A 27,444-nucleotide genomic window follows, 5' to 3' on the forward strand; every position below is an offset into this window, starting at 1 on the left:
CGCTGCCCTGTGCTTCTCCTCCCCGCACTGCCGCAGCCATCGCTCCCAGTCTGTGCCTCCATCCTCCCACACACCCTCGTTACCCCCGATCATCCCAGCTGCAGAGATGCTTCCCGGCCTCCCACCGCCAACACGAGCATCCCCAGCTCTGCATGGCCGAGCTGTCCCGTTCCCTGCTGCAGGCCCCCAGGGAGCCCCACATCCATCCACCCACCACCAATCTGACCAGTCTGAGTGCTGTGCTTATTTCAAACACCCGCTGTTTCTGAGCACCCCGTGAGTTATTCCAGAAGATGACAGCGTTGCTGGGAATTCTGAAATGGCTTTACCAGCAACCTGTGTACCCGGCCGCAGGCACGGCCGAGAGACATGTGAAGCAGCGAGAGCAAAGGGATCGGGATGCGGAGTGTAACGGGCTCCTCTAGCGGGGCCGGGGCTGCTGCGGGCTCCCGCAGAGCCGGTGCTGCGTGCCCTGCCTGCTGCCCGAACGCGGCAGGGGCTAGCCCGGGGGGGCGATCGCGGCGGATTTCCAGGGGCGGCGAGCGCTGCGGCTGCTGGAGCGGTGGCCGGTGCACGGGGGCCGGGGGCTGCGTGGGGCACCTCGCCGGCTCGGCTCCGGCCGCAGGTGCGGTGCGCACCCCCCCGGGCTGCGGGCCTGCGGCCGGCGGGGGCGCCGAGCTGCCCGGACCGCCGTGCGGGCGCCGTGCGAACCGGGGGGGGGGGGGGGGGGCGGCGGGGCGGCGGGGCGGCAGCATCCCCCGCCCGCCGCCGGGACGCGCCGCCTCCGCGGGGGGCCGGGCCGGGGCGGAGCCGCCGCACGGGGCCTCCGCGAGGTGCGCAGAGCCGCGGAGCAGCCGCGCCATGCGCGACTACGACGCGGCCACCGCTTTCCTGGGCGAGTGGGGCCGCTTCCAGCGCCTCGTCTTCTTCCTCCTCAGCGCCAGCATCGTCCCTAACGGCTTCAACGGGATGTCGGCCGTCTTCCTGGCCGGCACCCCCGAGCACCGGTGCGCCGTGCCCCGCGGGGCCAACCTGAGCGGCGAGTGGCTCAACGCCAGCGCCCCGCTGGAGCTGCGGGGCGGGCGGGCGGTGCCGAGCCGCTGCCGCCGCTACCGCCTGGCCGCGCTCGCCAACTTCTCGGCGCTGGGGCTGCGGCCCGGCTCCGACGTGGAGCTGGGCTCGCTGGAGCTGGAGCCGTGCCTGGACGGCTGGGAGTACAGCCGCGATGTCTACCGCTCCACCATCGTCACCGAGGTGCGCGGCCGCGGAGCCCAACACCCCCCCCCCCCGCACCCCCCGAGCACCGGCTGGTCTGTGGGGGCCGTGCTGCCTGGCGGGGGGATGAACGGGGAGGGGGCCGGCGGGCGCGGTGCTGCGCGGGGAGGGATGCGTGGGGTGAACGGCCCCGGGAGGAGCCGCCCGGCCTGACTGTCGTGGCTGTGTTTGCCACTGAAACCGCTGCTTGTTTGCTTTGGAGAGGGTTTATTCCGCGGAGGGGAAGGCAAAGGCTGAAAATAGAAGCCTGATGGTTCCCTTCTGCCAGCCCACCGGCCCTCCCGGTAAAGTCGCCATCAGGCGGAATCGCTTGTTCCCGGTGTCGCGTTGGATGGGGACATCGACCCTGCCCGGTAAACACAAGCGGCCTGGCTGGGTGTGGGGCAGCGGTGGGCCCCGCTGGCCCCAGCCCCACTGCCAGCCCTGCCAGCCATGCCCGCAGTGGCGGCGGCGCTGGGTCAGGCCAGTCACTGCCTGTGACGTGCCCGTGGGCTGCGGTGGGCTCCCACGCGAGCCTGGCCCCCGGCGCAGTCCCCAAGGCTGTGCAGTGACACTGTTTGTGCAGGGTGTCCTGTGGGAACGTCAGCGGTGGCGGGTCATGTAAGCGCTTGTCTGGGCACTGTGGCTGTGCGCGGCGGGGACGCGCGGTCTGGCACTGCTGGCACCAGCGGGGAGCGCAGAGCTCTGCTGAGAAGGACAGCACGGGTCCCCTAAAGCTGCAGGGTTGCTGCTGCCCTTTTGTGTTTTGTGAGGGGGTTCGAGGAGTAACAGGCTCATCCTCACGCCAGCCAGCATTCGGGTTTGGAGCCGGCAGGCTTGGCGGTGGGTTGGCGGAGCAGCGTGCCCCACGTAGCCGAGGGATGCCCTGCTCACGCGCAGGGTGTGCAGCGCGGCAGGGAGCGGGTCCGTGGCTCTCGCCTCGAGCCCTGTGACTCAGCAGCATCTGCCACCAAAAAGCATTGCATGGGAGCACAGCCAGGACGAGTCCTGACCGAGAGGCGCATGGCTGTGGGGCCGTGCTCCAGGGACACGGGGGCAGGATCTGTGCCGGGGGTGTGCAGGTGTAGGCTCAGTGCACTGGAGCATGCAAGCAGGGAACAGCTCCAGGCTAGGGGAGGGCAGGGGACGCCAGCCTCCTCTCACATGCCCAGAGCAAAGCCACCAGCAGGCACGATGCCTGCGTGTGCGTATCTCTTGCCTTTTGTGCTGGCAATCGTGCTCAGTCACCGGGGATGCCACGCAACACCAAATCAGGGCAAGGGTGCTTGGGAAGCTCGCCCTGCTCATAGCCATGGGTGAACTGTAGCGGCAGCCCAGCTGCCACCCACGAGCTGCAGGCAGACGTGCCCGGCCGTAGCCTGTGGGCTGGCTTGGCTGCGTGGCGGATGCCTGGGAGCCACCGCCAGCACAGGCAGTGCCCTGGCATTCACTGCCGGGGGGAGCCCGGGTTACCCGGGGTGGCTGTGAGCTCGGAATCTGTGGTGTGGAGTTAGCAGTGAAGGGACACAGTGCACGAAGCAAAAGGAGGAGGAATATTATTCCTTCATAATGAGCAGCAAACAAGTTGTGCTGGCAGAGGCCAGACGAGTGTCTTCCGTACCAGATTCGAATGGGACACAGCGGTGGGGTTTGCCACGGGACCCGGTGCATGCCAGAGAGGCAATAGCACATTCAGGGATGGAAACCAAGTGCCAGGGTCCCATCTGTAAGCCAGATGGAAAAGAAGGATGCTTGTTTTGTTTTAAAAATGTCACGGACATTTGAAAAAAAATACAGAATTTGGTTTTAAAACAAGGAAAACAGGCAGTGATGAAATCCTGAGGAAAAAAAAGCAGCTTGGTTAAACTTCAGATGATTATTTTTGTACCTGATATTTTTCTCTGTATTAGGAAAGACAAGTCAGGACATGCCATCAGGAAAGCTCAGTGAAAAACCATTTTCAGTTCAAGAACTCAATTGGGGAGCAGGACTTGATGGTACAGGATTAAGCGCTGGAGGTCTGATTTGATTTGTGCAGTTGCATCAGATCCTGTTATTATTGCTGCTTGAGAGGAACAGGCTGGGAGATGTGAGCTTAGCGCCGTTGTTACTTGGTCTGCAGGGATGTGCTAAACCCTGGGAACAGAGGCTCCCAGTCTAGGTCATCTGGAACGAGATGGTGGTGGAAAAGTGAATATGTCCACAGTGCCAGTGAAAAAGGTGATCATCAGGCTGGGGTGATACAAACAAGTCTGTAGGTGTGATGATGGGCAAGTGGAAACATGGGGTCAAGTGTGGGGTGAGGTGTGATCCCACAGCTGAGGAGAAGGGGGTTTCCTGCTGCTTTGCAGGGCTCAGCTAGACCCCTTGGCAGGCTCCAGGGGCACAGGAGCCCCTTGGCCCAGCTGCCTCCCCGTCTACTGCAGCTCCTCCAATTGTCCCAACATAAAATGGCTGTTTTCCACCTAAGCAGGTGCTCACTGCTTTGGATTGGTGCCACCTGCGCTTGCACAAGGGGGCTTGAGCTGGCCTGGCGGGTCCTCACCCCAAAGCAGGGCTGCTTCTCTCTCGTTACCCCTTCTGCTTTCTGCCGTCTGTGCTTTGAAATGAATTTAAATGTTAACGTATGTATTTTTGTTACACTGAGGTTTTTTTGTCTGGAACTTAACCTACTTCTGCTTTAATTCCAGATAACAATGTTCAGATCTGACATTAATTAGAGGTTCAAGCACAAACACCAGTTTTGCTCTTTGGAGCGGGGCATTAACGTCCAGTTAATTCCCTCGAGCTAGGTTGTCTGCCAGCGCCACTGCCTGGGAACACGCTGGCAGGGCTGCTGGGACCACCGAGGCACAGCACGTACCCCAGGCACCACTGCAAAGCCCCTGCACAGGGCAGTGCCAAAGGCTTTGCTGGGACCGCTCGCCCCTTGCCTGCCTTGGGCTGCTCGGCGCCCCCGTCCCAGCCCTGGTAGCAAAGGTAGAAATCAGAAATTTTGGGACTGGCAGAGATGGATGGGAAGTTGCATATGAATTGCTGTGGTTTGAAGGCATCTGAAGGATTTTTCTGTTTCCTTTCAGCTTTTTCCAGCAGCTGTGAAGCTGCTCTTTACCCAGCACTGGTAGCCCGCCCTGCGCTGGGCATGGAGGTGGCTGAGCTGGTCACTCGTGCGCTGAGCGGAGCCGGTCCCGTTGCTGGATGTGGTGCCCAGGGTGCAGCACAGGGCGATCTGCAAATGTCTTCTAGTATCTCTTGAGCTGTTCGTCATCATATTTACTTCTGGAAACAAAGTCAGATTGTCCCTGGTTTACAACCTCGACCATTTACAGAAGGCTCCGCTGGTATTTTCTCCTCTGATGTGAACGGGCTGATACTCGGGATGGTTAATTAGTGATTTCTGATTGAGAAAGCAGGTGGCAGGGTCACTTGGGGCAGTCAGGGCACCTTCTCTGGCAGTTTCAGTTTTTCAGAAAGCTTGTGCATCCATAGCATTCCCACCGGCAGCACCCAGCAGAATTGGTTCTTTCAGTAGCTGGGAGCTTGTGGGGAAAGGTTGGAGGGATTTGATGGTAATAAAGTGATTTAATACTGTTCTTCTTGAGCAGCTTTTATTCCTGGTGTCGAAAGCACCTGCTTGGAAGTTACACGAACTTTGCTCTGCAGTGTGCTGAACCAGAGACATTACAGAATTACTAATTTTCTGGTTAATGAGTAATTAGTCAGTACAGACGGTTTGGAGATTGTGGTTGTAGGTAGATTAGCTGTGGCTGGGCTGTAGCTCCCCTGTTCGTGGTGTGTCAGCGCCAGCTGTGATGGATGCAGCCTCTGAGGAGGAGATCAAATAAGTTAAATTTCGGTTTTCATCAGGTACTGCTTGTGAGGAGTCAGCGTGCAATGGATACCTTAAAGCTTTATACGGTCAACCACAAGTGAAATCTTACCATGCCGACACGTGCTTGATCACCGTGCAGCGCTAGGGCGTGAGCTTCCGTCGGAGCTCGATGGGGAGGCTGGCGTTCTGGGAGAAGATAAGGTGTACCTAGAGATTAGGCTGTACAAATCATTGCCCAGCTCCCATGTGCTGTGTGTGGGATTTGATCTAAAATAGATGGTGTGGCTTTCTCACTCAGCAGCTTCCCGTATTTGTGGAATCAGGTGGTTTTGATGTGTTTGTGTGTTTTCTGGTCAAATACAGGGAGTTTCTGTAGACAGCAACCCCTCTGGCCAGCTGGCCACTGCATGCTGTGTACCATTTACGTCCTGTAAATCTTAAAGACTTGACCCTGTATAGTGAATTTTTGCTGTCTGTGCAGGATGTAATGGGAAAAGGTAGAGTGAACAGCTGGGTAGGAGGCATTTGGCACCAAGGAAACATAGGAAGCAGCTCAGTTTCATGGGCAAGTTATTATTTAGCTGGGTTTGTTTTGCAGCCAAAGTACCTTTGCCACAGTGGAGGCATTTTAAAAATGCTCACCCTTAACCTCAAGCAACTGAAATCTGAAGGTCTGGGAGCAGCTGCTGTGCTGGTGGCCCCAGAGCAGGGTGCTCAGGGCCCAGATAATTAATAATAGTCTGTATGGGCTGCAAATTTTGGCACCTCGTTAGTCACCAGCTTTCCCAGAAGACAGAAAGGGAGGTGCAGTGGGATGTGGCAAAACACCCCTGTAGTGTGGGGGCCGGGTGAGCCAGGCTGGCGCAGAGCTGCTGCAGCTCTTGCAGCGTGCAGGAGCTGCCCCTCTTCTGCCTTTCCCTCTTCCTTGCTTGCACTATATAAAGAAACACCTGCTTTTAATGCTGTGTTTCCTGCAGCTGAATTACTGCTTTGTTAATATGGGGCTTGATTTCCACCAAGGCTCTTCACAGAAATCTCAGTTTTCTTTGACTTATGAGACAGATCCCTGCATATATTTTTCACGATTAGCATCCCAGAAGGTATCAGAGCCCTGCTGACCTGCAGGCTCACATCCACCTCATCAAACACAGGGAAGGCAAATGCAGGTGCATGCCCAGACGGGCCCGTACCTTGCAACCTCTCCCTTCCCAGCAGGGACAAGAAAATATCTTACAGAAACAGCTGCCATAGGTTTCTTTTTGTTATTAATCACATTAAATTCTTGGAGGCATGTTTCAGTCTTCAGATCTCCAGGTGTTACAAACTTCTGTGTGTGTTTCTCAGGAAGAGGCCTGGGCTGTGTTTATTAACATCGATTCATCTCTTTGCGGTGTAGCTGCTGTGACATTGCATCAGGCAGAGGTGTGGTGGTACCCAGCCCCTCACCGCTGGCACGTACGGCCGTTCTGCCTGAGGACACACACCAATGGCTTCTCTTTCCTAAATTGCAGTCCAGAGCAACCTGCATCAAACCACACCATGTCCCCGCTGCCTTTGGGCTTTACTTCTGCCTGTTCTTCTGCAGCAGGAGTGAAATGCGGCTGCCGACCCATCAGTGGTTTGGTTTTGGCAGGACTCACAGCGCTGTTGGATGGCACCTGGATCTCTGTAATGCAAGAGTTGCTCCTTCTTGTTGCCTGTAGCTGAGCTGAGGGGCCTGAGCAGCCCAGAGGGGGGATGTCTGCACCACCACCCCTGCCTTCGCTTGGGCTCAGCTGCCGCTTGCTGAGACAGCTCAGCCCAGCCCTTCCCTGAGCACAGGGTGAACGCTGGGGTGGGTGATGTCCCCACTTTCTGATAACATGGCTAATTATTAAAATTATGCTATGCTTTGATCTGTGATCTAATTAGCTTACCTTGGTGGTAGAATTATCTAATCTGAGACTGACATGTTTGAAGTTTATCCATAAGCGCTGCTGGCAGGCATGCCTTCACCAGGAGGTTAGTCACCAGGACAGGAGCAAGCTGCAGCAGAAACACGCTTGGTGGATGGACATGCATTACACCGTTTTTATTTAAAGAAAAAAAAACCCCAAAAACCAAAAACAACCTTGTCTGGGGTTATGAGTGGCTTTAGGTGGAAGTTTCCATGTTGGCTCCTGTCCTAAGACTCCAGCCCCAGCCAGATCTGGTTGCGATGCTGAGTGATGGGCAGTGAGTCAGCCCTGCAGGTTGTGGGGATGGAAAGGAATTTGGAAACACATCAGGACAGGAGAAGAGATTTCATTCTGTGTGTCGTCTTGCGTATGCTTTTGTCAGCCCCAGCAGTTACAGAAATGCAGTGGGTTCTCTGCTGGCAGAGATCAGGTAAGCTGGAAACTGTCCCTAGCCAGGGATGGGACAAGCCTTCACCCTGCTCCATGGCTCTGCTTTTCGGGAGGGGAGCGTCTCGGGCCATGGGGAGCCAGGTCCTGGGTGTCAGGGAGCCTGACAGGTGCGTGATGGGGAGATTGTGCTGAAAGGGGGCCAGGGCAGCACACACTGGCTGCCCATCGGGTTTGACATTGCTGGCTGTCACCCACTTCAGAGGTGATGGGTCCCATCAGACAGCTGCTGGGTTTGGCCTGATGGGGCTTGCCCAGGGAGGCAACCGCTTTCCCTTCTTTTCTTGTGCTTTAAGCAGGGCATTCTGGCACTGACCTTCACTGTAAAGTAAACAAGTAAACAGTGCTCATGCCAGCGATGGGTGGAAATGGGGGTGTGGGGAAACTAAATTAAATGACATGGAAACATGCATGCCTCCAGCCAATAACCCCTGCAGCTGGATGGGGCTCAACAGTAGCATCACGGCTGTGACTGAGCCCGGGCCCTTCTCTTGCAGTGGAATCTGGTGTGTGACGACGACTGGAAAGCCCCGCTGACCACCTCCCTTTTCTTTGTGGGGGTCCTCATCGGCTCCTTCATCTCGGGGCAGCTCTCAGACAGGTAATGCCGCTGCTCCCACTCCACCCGTGGGCAGAGCAGGGCAGACCTGATGCCACGGCTGGTGCATTTGGTTTTAAGAGGCATGAAGGAGTTAAACGTCCAATTCTCTGAGTTTTGATCAAAATGAGGTAACTGGCCTGGCTTCTTCAGAAATCCCAACCTTGATCTACCCCAAGCGTAGGGTTACTGCCCCTTTGGCACTTCAGGAGACCAAGGACTGATCTCTGCAAGGAGCCCCGGTGGCTGCTTTGCAGACTGATGTGGTGGGGTTTCCTTCACGACCCCAGTTGTTTCTTTTTAGTAGTTCGAAAAGTCTTGTTCTTTGTCACACGTTAACTGACAGTCTGTTCTTCGAGCTGCAGGACAGAAACTTGTCCTTTGAATGGAAGCTCTGCATAGAAGAGTTGTTTTGTGGGAATCAAAGTGAGCATATCCAAGAGGAAGAACAAAGATAACCTGTATAAGGATAGCAATCATGCCATAGTATCTAACTAAGTAGATGTGAAATATTAAAAAAAGAAATATTACAGGTATTTGATAATTACCTCAGCAGGTAATTTGAAGTTTTGGCTCTACAAGTGCTGAATGCAGAATATCTGTTCCTTCTGCAAGTCTCTGCTTCTCTCCTCATACAGCCCTTAGCTTTTTTTTCCGTATCGTTCCAGCAGGGTCTCCCATACTGCCTTGGCTGCTGCCTGGGAAGTCATCAGAGCAGCAGCATGGCTCTGGGTGTTTAGCAGGGGGGTTTCAAAACTTGATGTGAGTCTTAATCCTAAAGCCTCCAGCATTAAATTCCATGTGATCCGAATTTAATCTCCTGACTCCTGCCACCAGTGCAGAAGTCAGTTGGTGTTACTCTTTGAAAGGGAGATGAGATAATCACTAAATCCTGCTGCTGCCATGTGCCCACCTGAGAAAGCACGTGTGCCCTGGCAGCAGCACGGCTGGTCAGCCTTCCCGAGAGCCCAGTCACCTTCTAGCATGAGCTGTCTTGAATTATTTTGGAAATATTTGGTCAGTAAAGAGGTATGTTCTGAGCCTGTACCTGAGCAATGTCCCTGTGCTGCTGCAGAAACCTTTCCCAAGTCAAGGGCTGCTGCAGGCAGCCGGCGATGCAGCCCCGCACAGGGCAGCGTGCCCCGTACATAAGCTTGCTCTTACCTTTCCATAAGGAAATCTGCGTAATTCTGATGCAGAGAAGCAGGTGAGAGAACAGGTGCAATCGTATGGTGGCTCAGAGAGACTGAAGCCAGTTGATAAAGCTATTCAGCACATTCAGAGCATAATGGTGTTGCAATGTATAGGTGCCAGTAGCCTAAAAGCCATCATTTCCTGATTTTTGGCTGTGTGGCTTGCAATCTTCATGTGTCTCACTTACGTACTGTTGTCCTGTTTCCTTAGTCTCTGTCTAGTGGCTTCCTGAAGTTTTTGCTCTTAATTCTTGTTTCCTGGGTCTCAGAGGTTTTAATTATTTTTAGCACTTATGAAAATAATGAACAAAATTCTTTAGGATGAACCAAACTTCAGGTTGTGCTAAGCTGTGTTGCTTGAGGTTGGATATTTGTGCTCCCTTGTGCTCTCTTACGTAGCCCCGCTCCATAAATACGTGCTGTTTCAATAATAATCTTTGTCTTTTGCAAAAGGTTTGGCAGGAAGAATATCCTTTTTTCGACGATGGCTGTGCAGACTGGCTTCAGCTTCCTGCAGATCTTCTCTACCAGCTGGGAGATGTTCACAGTGCTCTTTCTCATAGTGGGGATGGGACAGATCTCTAACTATGTGGTGGCCTTCATACTGGGTATGAACATGTTTGCATTAGATTAAATGCTTTCTTAATGTATTTTTATTTTTTTCCCCTCTGAACCTGCATCATTTAATTAGCGATAAATCCTCACTGGTACAATTCCTAATTTAGGCCACTCTGAGTTTTTTGCTGTTGGATACTGCAAGCCTATATACTTTCTATAGGTTTAGTGAAAAAGAATAGAGCAGGAAGACTCCTAATAAACATCCATTTTCCCCCCTCTTTGGAGAAGTTCAAGGCCCGTTCAGGGTTTGTTATCAGCAGAAGCAGGTCTGAGATAGAGAAGGCATTCAGGTTCCTCCCTGCCCCTGCGTCCCTTTGCAGAGGGGTTGGTGCATACCTGGGTACAAAGCTTTGGAGAAAACCAGCGTTTCCAGGCACAGCAAATGTGGGGGGCACTGGAGTGGAGGGGCCAGGTGGGTGTCAGAGCCCTGTTAGCCATAAAGGTGCTGGTCTCAGTGCGAGGGTTAACAATTAAGTCCCTAGGTTTAGAGGCAGAGGTTTAATATTTTTTTTTTTACAGGGAGTGTAGGAGGAAAGAGCCAGTGGCCATGGGGAGGCTGCACGGCTGTAGTCGCTGCCTGGGGACCCCGTGGGGAAGGGGACCCCACAGAGACTCCTGCTAGAGTCACGGGGTTTTCAGGAAAGGTGACTGCACAGGTGGATTACTGGGATGACTGATGCAGGCCTGAGGGGGGAGCTGGGATTTGCAGGAGCTACCTATAAAGTGTGCACATACATATTTATGTCAGCTTTTAAACCAACGGTGTCAAAATTAATTTTGTAGATCATACTGTGAGCTAGTCTAAATGAAAATGATACGCTAATAGTTAATGTTGTTCTTTCCTACCCCATGAGGCTTTAATGGGGGAAAAGTAGAGCAGAAGAGCATAATTTGAAATCAGTGCTGGGGGGGGCTGTGAGTCACCACTGCCAGTGAGTGACAGAGGATTAAGTAGGTCAGACTGTCAGCGGGGAGATCCCTTGCCATTGCTGATCCCTTGCCATTGCTGATCCCTTGCCATTGCTGCTTGCTCTGCCCAGGAGTTAACTCTTGTGCGGAGCTGATGGAGCAACATCTGCGGTGGGAAGGCAGGGGGGTACGGCTCTGGGTCAGGAGTGCTGGCTTGGCTGCAAATCCTCTTGGAAACACATGGGGTTTGTGCAGCACAAGTCCCTCTGATAAGGGTGCAGGATCTGATCAGGCAGGAATTTAGCTCCGGGGATGTGGGGCACAGCTGGAAGCAGATCAGCGGAGGCAAAGCTGGGGGGGCTGAGCACCCCACTGACCAAATGCCCCCGCTGCTGAGAGACAGGACCGGGTCTCCCAAAGTAATGGTAGGTTTGTTTAATTGCACAGCTGCAGTTTGCTGGCACTTTACCCCTCGCGTTGTCCCTTCTGCCCTCCCGTTTTCTGTAGAGATGTTGCAGCAGGGATGACCCCCTGGGAGTGGAGAGCCAGGTGCCTCAGGCACTCACCGCACTATGAGGCTGTTACTAAGGGCAAGATTAATTTAAACTAACTTAGACATTAGCTTCCTAATTGAAGTGGGTCACCAGCCGCCTGTCATCGGTAAGGAGGGAGGCACTAATGGGGGACGGTCCTTCCCACCCTACCTGCCTAGCTGTGGGGTCAGCATGCCCTGATGAGTGCCCAGCCTCTGCCCGTGGCAAGGCAAACCTGGGAGCCTCCTGGAAGCTGCACATGACAGAAGTGCTGGACAGGATACAGGATATCTTTTAAATTCTTTATTCTGTTACTCCAGGTTTTTTTAATGAAAATTCTTGTAGCTATCAAATAGGAGGGGTTTTTTTTTGCTCAGGTATTTTTTCCATTTTCTCTGCAATATTAAATATTGGGAGTTCTTGTCATGCTACATAAGCAAAATAAGCTCTCCAGACTTCCTGAGACCCTCCTGCTTGCTCAGCGTAATTTGCTTTTTAATTGAGTATGGATCAAACTGTGGGATTATTATGGCCCTTGCGGTGCTTCCAATGGAGACAAGAGCTCTGTAGACCTGGGGCTGAGGGCTCAGTGAGAAGTGAGGTGGACCTGAGGGCATCCGTGGGTTTTGTTAGCAGTGGCTAGGTATTTTATTGGAAAAGAAATCAAGTGCTCTTGAAGGCTTACAACAGTCTCAATCTTTATTACTAAATATTGGGTTGCTCCTAGTCTGTGTGTGACATGGTGGTTGTAGGATGCTTTCCTTGACTGCTGCCCGGCTGCTGGAGCAGCAGCATTATTAGAAGACGGTGTCTTCCCTGGTTGTGTCCTACAGCCTGTGATGTGCCAGTCTGACATTCCAGCCTTCTGTTCCAAAAAATAACCACGAAATTTATTCCCACCTCACTGTAAATTCCCATCCTTCCGTCCAGTGCCGTCCTGCTGTCCACAGACCTGCTGTACTCCAGAACTGCTCAGCAGTGAACTGCATCTTAAATGCCAATGGGTTAATTGGGGAGCAGGCTATGTCCTAGCTGAGCCTGTGGGGAAGGCTCCTGAAAGTCTGCCCGCTATTCCCCCATGCCCAACCTTATCTGTCTCTGACAATGCATTAACCAAAGCAAACAGAAGTCCCTCCTTCATCTGAAGGTCCCCAATACTCCCAGCAACCTTTCTGTACCGGGTGGGTCCATGCTGTGCTGCTCTTTTCTAAGATTGTTTAGCTTATTTTTTTGCAAATGCAGTAAAGTATTTAGTCATGACTGAAAAGAAAGAGTTAAAATGCTAATCCAACCTCCCTTGTTTTAAACAGGAACAGAAATTCTTGGCAAATCAGTTCGTATTATATTCTCTACATTAGGAGTTTGCATATTTTTTGCAATTGGCTACATGTTGCTGCCACTGTTTGCTTACTTCATCAGAGACTGGCGGATGCTGCTGCTGGCGCTCACTGTCCCGGGGCTGTTCTGCATCCCGCTCTGGTGGTGAGTGCCCCCGCGCTGAGGCCACGGTCCCCACCTCCCCTCCCTGCCTGATGCTCTCCAGTGCCGGGTGCTAGGTAATGGCAGGGTGTCAGGGGTCCTTGGTGGTTTTTTTTTTTTTATTTGCCGTGTGAGGAGGCTTTGCCTTGAGGTGGGCATTGGGGGGATTTTTTATTGGGGATTTTTTTTGCCAGTTGTAAATCAGGTTAACTACCTGCGGAGCCTCGCTGGTGCTGGCAGTGTGCTTGATGCCACTTTTTCACTGGCTTTCCAGAGCAGCTTAGGAATTCTGTATTTGACTCATGACTCTGGACACTGTTAACCACCTCTAGGTTTACCCCTGCAAAATCACTGCTGGATGATTCACTCTAACTTTGCTTCCTTCCTTTTTTCTTTATCCATTGTTTTTAATGTGGATCCACCTGCTGGTTGGTACTAACGTCAGTGAAAGGCTGAGCCCGCTCACTCAGCGCGCAGCAGCTGGCAGTTTTATTGCACTTGATGTCACTAAGCAGTTCATTGCACTAGATGTCATTAAGCAGAGGGGTCTGGCTGCAGGGCTCACTGGGCCAGCCCTCTCCCACAGGCTCGGCATGCCAGGAGCCCTGTGTCCTCCCAAACTTTGCTTTGGCTGCTGGAGCAGGACTTATTTGTGAGCTCCTTTGGCCCATAGGTTGGCTGTTCCTTGCCCTGCTCCTCTCAGCCATCCCACGCTGTCTTCTTGGTGGCCGAGTCCATGGTTTTGTTCGCTTTTCCACTGTGCTCATCCACCCCTGCTCTAATGCGCTGGTGGACATGTAGGTGCAACCTCACTTGCCCATGGCTGCTCTGCCCTGGGGGACTAGAAAAACAATTCAGGAAAACTGTCTGCTCTTCTCAGCTGTGCAGAAGCATTGAAGGCGGGCAGATATCCTTGTTCTGTTGCTGCTGTGCTCACCTGCTGTTTTCTGAAGAGAGAGGCGTTTAGAAAATAGGAAGGGAAAGGCAAGAGTATCACACGCTCTTAGAATAAGGATAATTTAGCACAAAACCAGTTCCTTCCTTTCATATTAATTTTATCGGGGAACTCCTTTCTTCTTGTTATCTTGAAAGCGTTATATCTGTAAGTAAGAGATTAATGTCTTTTAAAAAGTTAAGTGATTTAGACCCCCTCTTGTACAGTCTCAAAGACCTGCAGATCTCAGTCTTGTCAGAAGTCTCTGCTGATGGTTTTGGTTTGTTGGTTGTTTGCATTTGTTTAATATTAGTCTTCGAACCAAACCAAACCTTTACAGTAGTTTTCAGCTCCCCTCTCTGCTTTTAAAGATCTTTTAAAGATCTTCCTCTGATTTTAAAGACAGTTTAATTCTGTTTAAGGGTCAATTTGCTTTTTTAACTTGACATGTTTCAAACGCCTTCAGCACAGTGGCATTTCCCTATGCACCAAGCAGCTGCTCTTTGGGGAGGCTGGCTTTGGGTGGGCACATCTCAGATGTCTGCTAGAGAACGGGCATGATGAGGCACACACAATTTGTCCCCAGGGCATAGCTTCAGTGTGCGGCTTCAATGTATTTGGTGACAATTTACCGTGCTTTTTGGAGCATAAATCGTAAAGCATGCCAAAATTTTCCACAGATGGCACTTCCAGCCTGGGGCTAGTGTGGGGGTAGATGGGGATCACGGCATGTGGGCAAAGCTCTGCCGAGGCAGGTTGGTGTTAGCTGGCATCTGGGCCCACTGTTCCCACAGGTGATGTGACTTGCACATCCCACTGCTCCGTGCCATAGTTGCTCTTCTATTCATTCCTCTTCCAAATTCTCCAAAAGGTTCCCAGCATCGTCTCTGCAGTCTTGTGTTCCTCAGCTTGCCCACAAAGAACAGCAGTGGAAACAGCTCATCTCACAGAAAGTCACGTTAGTGGTTGAACGATCGGATATAAATCATCTGATGCTCGAAACTGTTGATGTGGCTTTGGGTCAATCCTTTAGACAATGCATCAGAAAAGGAGTGTCTGACCTGCTTTTTTCCACGGAGAGGAAAAAATACTGCTGGCTAAAGGGAACAAGGTAGCATCTGTTAAGATCAAAGGATTTAGTTAAGGAAAGGTGAGATTTTCCGTCCTGTGTTTGGTGTTAATTCACTCAACACATGCCCGGAATTGATTGGAAAATGTCATCAACTCTGCAAGGGGACACTGCCACTGTCTCTGCCTGGGAGAGCCTGCCTCAGAGTTGTGGCGATTGTGAGGTTTGTATATGAGATTCCTATGGCACAGAGCCTTTAAATACACCCTGTGCATTTAAAGCATTTCCACACTGTGTGCCATCTCCCAAGAACACTTTTGCTCAACACTGGCTCACCTACCCCCATCTTTGCTGTCTGTCTAGTGACATCTGGGTTTTTTCTGATGGACATCAATTATTCCTTAAAAAACAACCACCCAGGGCAAGGGCCTAAGTGTGCATCTACTTCAGCACAAGAATAAACATGTCCCATATATCTGAATTCTCCCACTGATCCCAGTGGGACAAATCCATGAGTTACATAGCCCACATGCTTCTGTGCTGACTGTCTTCTGCTGCAAGCAATCTGTGAGATGAGAGCATAACTCATAAAAACGATACATGTGTTCTTAATAACTTTCTACTTCTGTGAAAATGTTGAGTCATTTATTCTGAAACTTATTGCAGGATAATTCCTGAATCCCCTCGGTGGCTGATCTCCCAGGGAAGATATAAGGAGGCAGAAGTTATTATCCAAAAGGCTGCAAAAATAAACGGCGTTCCAGCCCCAGCCATGCTTTTTGACACTGCAGAGGTATGTTTCATACGTCCTGGCACTTTACCTGGCTGGCAGTTTCCCCCTTTGGCCAGCTGACTTGGGAAATGCCGTCAGAGCAATGGTTTGCACCAGCAGCTCATAGAGGCTGGCAGTGACTGCTGGTGTGAGGTAAGTGCTGGGCTAGCGAGTTCAAAATGAGAAGCAGAGGGAGGGCGTTATTTGTTTGGGGTTTTGGTGGTCGCTTTTTTTTACAGCAGAATTCTCTTCCTCAGCAGTGGTTGGTTGTGGTTTTCAGAGCAAGGGTGACCCAGTTCGCTTCATCCTTTGGGCACTGAGAAGACCCGAGGAAGACGTGTTTGCCCCCATTTCAGCCTGGCACAGTATTGGCGATTTGCAGTTTAACAGCAGCCCTTCGTGGGGGGGCTGTGCAGGGGACCCCAGATCGGCACCCACATGTTCCAGGGCTGTGTGGAGCCCCAAGGGACTCCTCAGGTCACCCAAACCAGCCAAAGCACCCGAGGGCTGCAAGGGCACTTGAAAACCATGATGTGACAGGGAGCAGGGCAGCTGGTTCCTGTGCTCGTCTCCCCCTCTAGTGGCTCTGCCCTCGCCAGAGCTCCTGCCGAAGAGGCACAGACTTTTTTCTTGTTCAAAGAAACCAGCAGCTTCCAGCCTTGCATCAGTAATGACCACGTGTCTGTATGTCAGACCTTACTTCACTGTTACGCGATCACCTGCTGTTACACCTCCTGATGTCCTCTGATTGAGCAGAAAGCAAAGCTGCTCCACAGTATCTGTGGGGGAAAGATGCTGCGTGCAACACCTCCCGTGGGCAGGATCCATCGCTTGAATGTCATAGTTACACTTTGGCTGAGCTGCTGAAGATCTTTTTTCCAAGTGTGTGTTCTAGTGTAAACTCAAGTGCACATTCCAGCTATGGGAAGCTCATCCTGCAGAAACCATGGAAAAATACTTTCCTTACTTCATAGCCAGAGTTCAGACATCTTTCATACTGGACACGACCCTTTCAGGCTCCAGCACGTGAGCTGGCTTTTCGTCACTCCTGCGTATTTTTGAGACCAAGCGGCAGCTCAGCTGTCCTGTACTTTGTGGGAATCTTGTGTACCAAAGCATTTGTCCACAAAAGCCTGAGGATGATGTTTTCCCTTTAAGTCCTCTGTTGGAAGTATTTTTTCTAACGTTGCTAGAAAAAAAGTCCTCCCTCCCTAGGATAGGGAATCTCCTGGGTAGCCCCATAGGGAGGGCCAGGGTGGTTCGCTCTTTGGGCTTGGGGGGAAGCCTGGCCACAGCCGCTGACTTTGCCCTGGCAAGGTGCTCCGTGCAAGCAGAAGGGCACCCTAATGCCACTCAGAAGATTTCTGCTTCAGGCCTCAAACCAGACCCTCCGTCTCCCATCAGGGATGGCGATGCTCCCATGATGTGCCCTGTTACCGCGCTGAGCTCTGGTACCCCTCCCCCCCGGCAGGGTTCCAGCAGGCAGGCAGGCAGCAAACCTGGGTGATTTCCTGCATTTATTTCACATCCTTTGTGAAGGCTGAAGAGAAGAAAGTTGAGTGGACAGTGCACAGAAAAATGCCTTGGGTAACGAAGTTACTCCTGGAAGCGTGGCGTTAGATCTTTAAGGAAGTGTTAATGCGTCTTTCTTGTCAACTGATACTCCTTTTTAATTAGTCAGTATGGTGTAGTGGTCTCAGTGCTACCTTTTCTTTTTTTTTTTTTTTTTTTTTTTTTTTTGACCAAAACCTGGAAACCATCACAAGTACAGCTGGGTGCAGAGACAAGCTGTACCTAAGGACCACCCTCCCTGGTGCAGGGGCGGCCTTTGGGCTGACTGGTATCCCCTGATAGACTCCTAACTTCCTAACTGCCCAAACTTGTGGGTGTGCAGAGGTTGTTTTGCTCTTAGGTGTGTGGGAATTTTTTTGGTTTTGTTTTCCTTTTTCCTTCAGATGCAGGATTCGAAGCCTCAGCAGCAGCAGAAGGCTATCCTTCTGGACCTATTTCGAACCCGAAACATTGCAACTATTACTATTATGTCATTACTTTTGTGGTAAGGAAATGTGTATTCCTAAAGTACCCAGGCAGTAGAACAGTTTCTGATTTGAGGGCATATGCCACAGGTTAAGATAATAAGTCTCAGCCTTGGAGCCCATCTACACATGGTCCTTGGCTGGTCCATGGCCCTCAGTGTCCTTGCACCCGCACTGCATTAATACACAACATACAAGAGTACGGAGACAGTAGCCTCAACCCAGATGTAAAATAGTTAGGAAACTATATGTAACAACTTGTGTATTTTAAATTCTGTTGCTTTTTTTTTGTTTGTTTTTTTAAGAGGCTCCCATCTTTTTAAATCTCTATTTGAAGAGAAATGTCCTGCTTGAAGCAAAGGCAGCAACTCAGTAACATAACAAGAAGCAGACCCATGGCCAGCGTTTTTGTTCCGTTTCTGTACGGTGTCCATCTCAGTGAGATCCTGGTCCCTGCCTGGGCAGCCACGAGGAATGAGGACCCGATAATACCATGTAGACAACCCGGGACCCTTTTCTGTACATATTTCCCCCAGCAGAAAGGAACTGGCTAGCACACTTGGCATGCCATAGTAAAGCACCCTTGAGATTTGAAACCTGAACATCCAGCTCTCTCGTGAAGATTAAATAAGATGTAACGGAACTGCTGAGGGTGGGAGATCCTGTCACTGGAGTTGGCTACAAGTAGAATGTAGTTGGCATGGGAAGCTTTCAAGAGTTATTTCATTGTGCCGTTAATGAGTCCATTGCAGTGAAAAGCCTTTGTGATCAACTTCCACAAAGTCTTTTACTTGGTATAGTGTATGCAGGAAGGACAGAGAAATCAGAGGTCTCTTCAAGCCGCTGTGGATATGGTCACTGGAAGGGATGACAGAATTAGAAAGATGGGGTTGCCGCTGAGACTTTTTTTTTAAGCCACGATGCCTGTGGCGATGCTTTGCGACATCCTATTTTTGTAACAACATCTGAGGCAACACTGGAGGCATTCAGAGACTGGTGTTTCTGGAATAATTTGATTTTATTGCTTTTCCCAGGTTTTTCACATCGGTTGGTTACTTTGGCCTGTCCCTCAGCACTCCAAACTGGCATGGAAATGCCTATATCAACTGTTTCCTCTCGGCTGTTATTGAAGTTCCAGCTTATGTGATTGCCTGGCTTCTCCTCCGCTCCCTCCCTCGGCGCTACTCCTTATCTGGCACCTTGTTCTTGGGAGGAGGTGTTGTCCTCTTCATTCAGCTGGTTCCTGCAGGTATGAGACTTAATACATGACCTAAGTATATAAAATGATAGAAATATGTTATGGTACTGTCAAATAGTTCTTTGAAATTACTGGGAACCATAATCAGGTTTAGAATTTGAGGTCAAATTCATGCTGATCACTTACAGCTGTGATATTTTTTTTCATGTATATGCCGAGTCATGCATGACGCTCATTTATTGTGTCAAATTACGGAGCTTTTTATAGTCCAGGGAACCAGCTTGTAAAATGACAGCCGAAAGTGTACTGTGATTTATCTGGTTGTGCGTAGAGGCTAAAAAAAACCTGCAAGTCTTCCAGATTTCACTGTGTGTACATCTCCACAGGATTTTGCAAAAAGGCGGTGGATTTAAACTATATAATCCAGAGTTTTGTTCCACTTCAAGAACGCTGTTTTACTGAGAGACTGCCAAAATCTGACAAGTACAAAGGAACCTGAGCATCTACATTATGCTTAGTGGGAAGTTCATAGCCAAGTCACCTAGGGATAGGGCTAATAGATTTTAGAATTTAAAACAAACAAACAAAACAAAAAAAAACCCCAAACCACTAGGAAAAAACCAGCTATAGCATCTTTGGGATGTAGAAGAAATAAAAGTAGTAAGTCCAGGGTGGTGTTTATTCACTTTGATTTTACTTTTTCTCCTCCAGACCTTAACATCCTGTCTGTTGGCCTGGTGATGCTTGGAAAATTTGGCATCACAGCTGCATTTTCAATGCTTTATGTCTACAACGTGGAGCTATACCCAACGTTAGTGCGAAACATGGCAGTTGGAGCTACTTCCACAGCTTCCAGGCTGGGCAGCATCATTGCTCCTTACTTTGTTTACCTGGGTGAGGCATCTCATGTTTCTTGCTTTGCACTACACAGCTGCCCAGAGAAGTTATCTGAGCCTCTGCAGGGCAGTCTTAGCTTTAAGTCCTTTCACTTGCCTTTTCAAGTCCCTTCTCTCACCTTGGGTCTGAGTTCACTGTCACACGCTGTAGAAACGAAGTGGAGTTTCTTGGGTTTCACAGAAGAATCAGGCACTCTTTTCTTTTATTGAAGCTGGGGGTGGTTCATCCACCACCACAGTGGGTCCAGGCTGGTCCAAGGCAATGTCAGTGTCCATAAACCACGTGAGCGGAGGGGTTGGGGGGATAACTGGTCACATCTTGGCCATGGATGTTACCCCTGGGACGCCAGTTAGTTTTCCAGGAGGGCATGACAAGAAGTGATCTTGCAAGTAAGGAAGTCTAGCAGTAGGAAATTCATTGTGTTGTACTCTTCATGCACATCTAAGATGGGTACATCAGAAGGAGATGAACCAGGCAGGAATCCAAACATCTCCTGAATGTGGGGTCTCTAAAGCATTACATGGAAAACATACAGATTAAGCAGCACAGGAGTGTGTTTAATTGTGATCTTCATGAAGTGATTTTTTTAGTTACTAAGCCAGGCACCTCAGCATTCCTTCTGCTTTTTCTTACTGGTCATGCCTCAGGCTGTAAGCAGACTTACTGATTTCCTCATAGGCTTTTTTTGGGGGGGAGACTTATTTACAACCACATTTTCAGTGGTGCACAAATATTAATTGATTTTAATTTTTTTAAAAAAGTACATGGAAATGATCCTTATATTGCAGATAAGAAAGTGTGACAGAGATTAGGGGATAAAGCGTGGAAGTATTGGTGAATACCAGCTGCTCAGTCCATGGTGCTCAATCTCCTGTTTCTTTTGCTCACACAGGATTTATTTCTTTCTGACATCACTGGACCCCTCTCAGCTCTCCCCTGCACCTAACGAGTCTTGCTGAGCCCTTTGATACAAAATGAGGGTGACTTTGCTGACTCTGGCAGAACATTGCTGATGTACTGCTAAGTGGTTAATTTCGGTTAATGCCAAGAAAGGGGAGAGGAGAACACTGTCTGTAGCTCACCTGTGTTATCTCACCTCTGCATTCCTGTGTGACTTTAACATACTGTACTAAAAATGATGAAAATACATTGTCTTTATTTCATGATTGTACAGTGCAAATGTCAAGTAAAAGGGACAGCAGGACTGTGATGCTCCCTAGGGTCTCCAGCCTTTGTTGCAGCACAGGTAATGGTAATAGGGAGTAAACAATAGGATAAAGGTTTTACTGTTGGCTTGTTGTTGTTGGTTTTTTTTTTTCTCCTAGGTTTCAATAGGCTCAGCTTTTAAATAAATCTTGTTGCAGTCATCAGAATAGTTTCCTAAACTTTAGGTGGTTTTAGGAGAAACTTGCCAGCTGCTATTTGCTACAGCTAAATTAGGACCTTGCAGTTCATCCAGCTCATGAAGACAGAAGAGATCAAATCACAAACTTTGGCTCTATGTGAAATACCCAGGGGTTTTAATCCTAGTTTATTCTATACATTATAAAGCATACTGCTCTGTCCCAACTGAAAAATAAAGCTGTTAAGTTCAGTTTGGTACTTTTTCTACCTTAAATACTTTTAACTCCTAGATAATCCCTTTACTGAAAGACCTTTTCATTGCTGTGCTATTGTGACTTGAAGATCTTGCATCCTGCCCAAACACTTGTGTGGTGACTTCAGGCTGCTGGCAGTGGCTGCTGACTTCTAGTCCAAAATAATATTCTGAGTAGACAAGGTCAGAGCTTCTCCTCTGTCACAGGAGGCCTGATGCTTTCTCCCTCTGTAACAGGCAATGTATTTAAGGGTTCCCCCATTAATGGCCCATTAGTCTGTAACGGGGTGGTTCAGCTGCCATCAGTCTCTTCCCTTCTTTTCACAAGCCCAGCGTCCTGCTGATGGTAGGTGTTGACCACCCTAGAGCACACATGTAGTTTTAAAATTGAAAAATTGCTTTGTTTGCTGGCAGATAACAGATGTAATTCAGGTTTGGATTCACATTTCATATTTATGAAGATTTCAGCTATTCCAAATTAATTCTGCATTACAGCAATGTCTGGAATGTAAATTTTACACATGGGTTTGTTGGTTGTGGGTGTTAAGTACAGTTGTCATGTCTTGTGTTCTGCCAGGTGCCTATGACAGATTCCTACCATATATCCTGATGGGAAGCCTGACTGTGCTGATCGGGATCCTTACCCTGTTTCTCCCAGAGAGCTATGGCAATCCCCTGCCTGAGAGCTTTGAGCAAATGCTGAAGGTGAAATGGTAAGGCGGCTTTTCTTCATCCCATGCTTCACAAGAATTCAGGACCTCTTTCTACATAGTCCTTTTTCACAATCGGTAAACATGTTTCATCAGATCCACTGCAAAACATCAAAGCTTTCCAAGTGCCCTTTAGATATTTTTTTTTTGTTATTTTGACTGACATTGACATTATGCAGTTTATCCAGAATCTGTGAACCTGAGAGCTGATTGATGCACTCAAAAGCAGGCACTCACAACGTAAAGCTGACCTTCGCATCACCTTGAGGCTGTTGCTTTATATCTCCCAACACTTTCCATCCTTTTATATCATTCACTCTCCTTAACTCTTCATTTAAACTGTTCATTTAGTAGGATGATTTACATTACTAAACATTTTTCATTAGGTACTACTCCAGATTAAGCACAAGATTTCAGTAGTCTAGCCTCCTTTATTTGGGAGGCTAGAGGCATGCCAGGACGGCTTTTCTCCTGGCTTATTTTGTTTAGCTGGAAGCAATGCCAGCTCTCTTGCACCACCACCATTGCTATTTAGGGTACCCTGAGCAAACATCTCCACTGAAATCTGTGCATGTACGTTATAGTGCTAGTGCAGTGGAGATTGCCAGTGTTTGCTAGTTACTATACTGGGAGGAAAATTCTTGGGAGCAGCAGAGGGAAACTGAATTAGCCGAAGTGCAGCTGCACAGCTACCCTCTAGCTTAGTGAGAATTTGTACTGAAACAGAATTTGTCCTTATAACCAATAACAGCTTGAAGAAGCTGGAATTGCCTTGTTCTGACTCCTGGTCAGTATAAGTAGATGTCATTACACTTCTAGAATAAGAAGAATTCTTGGGCCAGGTTCCTTGAGAAGGGCATGCTGCTCTCTGTTGCAATTAAGGACTTCTCATATGTCTGACCTATGGCTTTTTGGCTTAGCAGTTGACAAAGTGTAGCTAAGGAATCCTAAAGTCAAACCAGATTCCCTTTGCAGGTTTCTTGTATAAGCAGAATTACAGCCACTGAGTTAGGTTCAAGTTCCAAGTGTTGTTTGCTGTGCTACTTTGCCATCAAGAAAGGCATAACGTACATAGCATTACGGGTTTTTTAAAGTTTATATTAGTAGTGTAACGTGGTTATTTTAGCAGTGCTGAAGAGGAGAGGGAAGTGTCTGATGACACAGTGTAAAATGTTCTCTAACTTCTCAGTCTTCTGCTTACTTTCAGTTTCAGAAATGGGCAACAAACCACTGGCATTAGGAATTCAACAAAGAGTCCTAAAATTCTGGTAACACCCTTGTGAAGGACGCACGCTCTCAGAAGGGCTGAAAGAAGAACAGGATCTTCTCAAAATGCATTTTCTGCCAGAGGAAAATGAACAAAACCCAACAGTCAATGCTACTGCACCATAGCTGTTATCCCCTGTGCTACTGTACCCAAATCCATAGTTTACTGAACAGATGCTGTCTACTCCTGTAGGACTCTTTAGTCTGTAATTCAGTGTCCTGATACCTGGGGTCTGTCAGCAGACACTCCCCTGAGAAGTGGGGGGGCCCTGCCTGTATTTCAAGGAGTAAGCTAGAAATGAGCCTTAGGAATAATACAGCAATGAGGCCAGTCAGTCAGGTACTCAATGAAAGCTGCTTGGAAAAAAAAAAAAAAAAGCAAATGTAATGTTGGTGTTTTTTCTCACTGTGCACGTTGACTGGATGAAGGAAAGCCAGGTGTCTGTCTCTGAAAATCTCAGCAAATACCCCAAAAGTTCCCTTTCCTGGCCTCCTTTGAAATCTGTGACCAAAGCCCAGTAGATTAAGTGGGATCAGAATTTAGTTGTAGCAAAGCAGATGTAGACTTTGCTGTAAGGATGTGTTTTTTAAACAAGACATCAGAATATCTTTTGATGTCGCTTGCTTTTCCCAGGACCTGGGATCCACTTGCCCCTGTAGAAACTGATGCTTGTTCATAAAGCCTGAGCCTGCTGAAATCCTTGGGCTTCCTGAATGTTCAGTGTCTTTGGGGATGGGGGGGAAGTCTTTTAACCGAGTAAGGACTGTAGCTTGCTGGCCTTCTGATGGGCTTTCAAAAGAAACATGAGCTTTAGCAAGGCAATGATCCTATCCAAACATGCCGTGCAGTTTTAGCTTTCAGGTTTTTCCATCGTATATTTGCATAAGAAGTTTTTTAGATCTTTTGGGTTGTTTTTTTTTTTTTCCAAAGCATTTCCTTTCTCCTTTGAATGTATACCCCATTGTTCTGTACTTTCAGAGAAAGCTCATTGCAGTTTCAAAAACCTCAGCAAAACCATTTTACCATTTACAAATGTAAATGCTTGCAAAAATCTGATGTTCTGTACTGGAGATGTTCACCTGCAGCTGTTAAAACCACAAAAGGGCTAATTTGGGACCACTGTGTTTTCAAAACAAAACAAAACACCAACAAAGCCAGTATTTTGTTTTTCAAACCCAACAGGCTATGTATGCATTTTATTTTTTTAAAGTTCAGCAAAGCTATATTGGATGAAAACAAACGTAGAGCTTAGAATTGTGCTACTACTGTTTTATGAACACTACATAATTTGAGAAGAGTATAATACCTTTTATTTTTCTATTTATTAGCTGTGCATGCACTTCTTGGCCACATAAAAGTCTATCAGACCTGGCAGAATGATATTTTTTTTTTTTATCCTCTGTAAAGAACACTTAGCCGTGATTCACCTTTTATAAGCGTCAACAAGAGCACACTGTCTCGTCTCTAAAGAGAGACTTTGTGGCAAGTTGTCTTGTGCTGGCACTTGGCACAGAAATGAGGCTCTCCCTCTTAAGTTCAAGCACAAATATAAAGCTTTATAACATTTAAGTGCAAGGAACTTGTGCAGTTGTTTCAAGCTGCTCTTTGGGATGTGGAAATACTCTTTCATATTAATTTTCTGCAAGTATGCTTTTGCCACAAATGTAATGTGCCATGAGGCAACCATTATCCTGTGACCCCTGATGTTCTCATCCCTTCTAAAGCTAGAATTTCTCTAACAGCAGCAGTATTTAATCTTGGGTTTGCTTATTACAATGTTAATCTATAGAATAGCTGGTTAGACATAACTAAATTTCTCAACAAAGCTTTATCAGCATAGGACAGGTTTGAGGACTTGGTTAAATACAGGTGGCCATATTTTTATGAAGATTTATGTATTGATACTTATTTTATGTGATGGTAGGCTTGTGTATTTCTAAAGGGTAAATATTTTTGTACTCTTGAACTTTGTAGTACCTTAAAACCTAGTTTTCCTTTTTAAAATAGGAAAAAGTGTTGTGTGGGGTTTTTTTAAATACCTTGTTATAATCAGTCTCATTTTTCTTACTTATGCCATTGATCTCAAGCTAGTGTCACGTTTTAGTATTTTTAATGGCAAATTTTTAAAAAAGGATCATCTTTCGTAAGCGTGGAATGCCTTTCTGAAAAGTATGTGATGTTGTTATAAGGCCTTACGGTATCTGAGCATAGTAAAAATGAGAGAAGATTGCTTCAACTGATGAAGCATTTGCAAGGAGACTTTTTGTCCTTGTGCCAATTGTGCATGGGGATTTTTGAAGAAACCCAAAGAGCAGTAGTCTGTGGGAGAAGCAAATGGGGATGAATCTGGAGTGGCAGTTTCTGGCGAGTTACTATTTTTTTTAATTGTAAAGCCGAAGAAAACAGCACTGTTTTAGTAGCTATTGGCAGAAATAAAATACGTTGCTAGTAAGCTATGTAAGCCTCCTCTCGCTGCAATCTTCAGGGAGCTCTGCGTGTGGCAGGTGCTCGGCAGGGCTCAGTGTGGGACCTGGGTGTTCACGTGCAGCTGGGGGCTGCCCCAGGCTCTGACCCGGGGGTGAGAGGGAAGCACCAGCTGGATCGCTCCCACTGACTGCAGGGGCCACGACACTGCCTCATCTGTCACCTCTGCCACCTTTACTTGGGTCTCTCTCTGCAGCCTTTGATCCTCTGCTGGCTTACTGGATCAGCTAAAGCATACATGAAACTATCATAATTGTCACTTGTTAACTTCTGTCTTGATTGTAATAAAAATGTGCACTGGCACCGTATAACCTGCTTTCTGTGTAGATTGTAATTGAAGAATAGGTCCCCTAACTTATATAAAGTATGAAAATAAAACCCTAAAATAAGCTCTTCCACAAATAAGCTCTTCTGCACAGGAAGGCTATGATGGTGTAGTACAGTTTTTCTGGCTTTCAGATCATTGGATCCTGATTAATCCTGCAAAGCCCTGGACACAGACCCCAGTCAGGCTTAGGGATGGTTTTGACGTTTGTACTGGGTCGGGCTGAGCCCCACAGCAGCCCTCAGCACCGTGTTTCTATCAGTAGCTGGAAAGGTGGCAGTGACACACCAATGTTGCAGCTGCTGCTGAGCAGGGCTTGCACAGCAGCGAGGCTCCCCAGCCCCCCCACCCCCACCCACCCCCCGCAGCTCTCTGGGGGTGGGCAAGATTTTGGGGGGGACATAGCCAGGAAAGCTGACCCAAAGTGACCAACAGCATATTCCATACCATATGACATCTGCTCAGACATAAAAGCTAAGAGAAAGGGGAAGGAAGGTGGGGGCATTCATCATTTATGATGTCTGTCTTCAAGCCCAACCACTACGTGCACTGAAGCCCTGCTTCCTGGGAAGTGGCCAAACATCGCCTGCTGATGGGAAGTAGAGAGTAACAGCTTTTGTTTTCCTTTGCTTCTGTGTGTGCAACTTTAGCTGTTGCTTTATTAAACTGCCAAAATCTTGACCCACAAGATTTTTTTTTCCATCATATTTTTCTCCCCCCCCTGTTCTGCTGAGGAGGGGAGTGATAAAAGTGCCTTGGTGGGCATCAGGTGTCCAACCAAGGTCAACCCACCACAAGATTTAACTTCTATTTTGTCCATTTCATTTCCCATCTTTGAGATTGTTCACAGCTGTGCAATTGTAACATGGAACGAAAGCTCTTTTTAAATATAAGCATTCAAAAATGCTGCGAAAGGTATACATTTGGCTTTCGTCATTTGGAGGTGGAAAAGATGTCAGCCAAAAAAAGCCAGTCAGAAATGTGAACCAGCCATACAGAGAGCAAGGCCAAATTCTGCAGTGATGATCATGCAGCTGTTTAACTAAGCTCAGCGGGAGACACCATCTTCCTGACAGTGCCACTAGGTAATGAGCTGGGATTTGGGGCTGGAGAATAGAATATTATTTATTAAATTTATTATTTGTCAAACATATAGCACATGTTCCCTCAGAAAAGTGTCATGGTCAGCAAGACCTTTTTACAGCCACAGAGGAGCCTGCTGAAGGGATGATGGCAGCTTTGGGAAGGTGCTGAGGCAGGTCAAAACAAGGTGGGGAACCATTTGGTGCTTGGACGTGCAGAACGCTGCCTGCCTTCCACCGGGCGAGGAGCGAAACCATCAGGGAAGACTCGTG

The 27,444-nt window shown here is 48.6% G+C and overlaps 1 protein-coding gene across 10 annotated transcripts in view; it reads left to right on the plus strand.

Moving 5' to 3' along the window:
- Window positions 1–26,080, plus strand: part of LOC308067977 (solute carrier family 22 member 4-like) — a 30,390-nt gene extending 4,310 nt beyond the window's left edge. Inside the window, exons 1-12 of one of the 10 annotated variants that reach the window (XM_080397779.1) lie at window positions 620–1,254; window positions 7,968–8,071; window positions 9,715–9,869; window positions 12,632–12,803; window positions 14,606–14,845; window positions 15,470–15,596; window positions 17,531–17,631; window positions 18,646–18,860; window positions 19,521–19,703; window positions 20,881–20,952; window positions 21,881–22,016; window positions 23,221–26,080. In XM_080397779.1, coding sequence (XP_080253905.1) covers window positions 862–1,254; window positions 7,968–8,071; window positions 9,715–9,869; window positions 12,632–12,803; window positions 14,606–14,845; window positions 15,470–15,596; window positions 17,531–17,631; window positions 18,646–18,860; window positions 19,521–19,703; window positions 20,881–20,952; window positions 21,881–22,016; window positions 23,221–23,296 — 1,974 coding nt within the window. In that variant the 5' untranslated portion in view covers window positions 620–861 and the 3' untranslated portion in view covers window positions 23,297–26,080. Of the gene's footprint in view, window positions 1–13; window positions 1,255–1,678; window positions 7,454–7,967; window positions 8,072–9,714; window positions 9,870–10,398; window positions 10,524–12,631; window positions 12,878–14,605; window positions 14,846–15,469; window positions 15,597–17,530; window positions 17,632–18,645; window positions 18,861–19,520; window positions 19,704–20,598; window positions 20,953–21,880; window positions 22,017–23,220 lie in introns of those variants that run through there. The other 9 variants (XM_080397785.1, XM_080397784.1, XR_013929813.1 and 6 more) reach the window with 9 other exon arrangements.
- The last annotated feature ends 1,364 nt before the right edge of the window (window positions 26,081–27,444 follow it).

The sequence above is a fragment of the Falco punctatus genome (assembly GCF_963210335.1).
Source record: "Falco punctatus genome assembly, chromosome: 8".
NCBI classification, from domain to species: Eukaryota; Metazoa; Chordata; class Aves; order Falconiformes; family Falconidae; genus Falco; species Falco punctatus.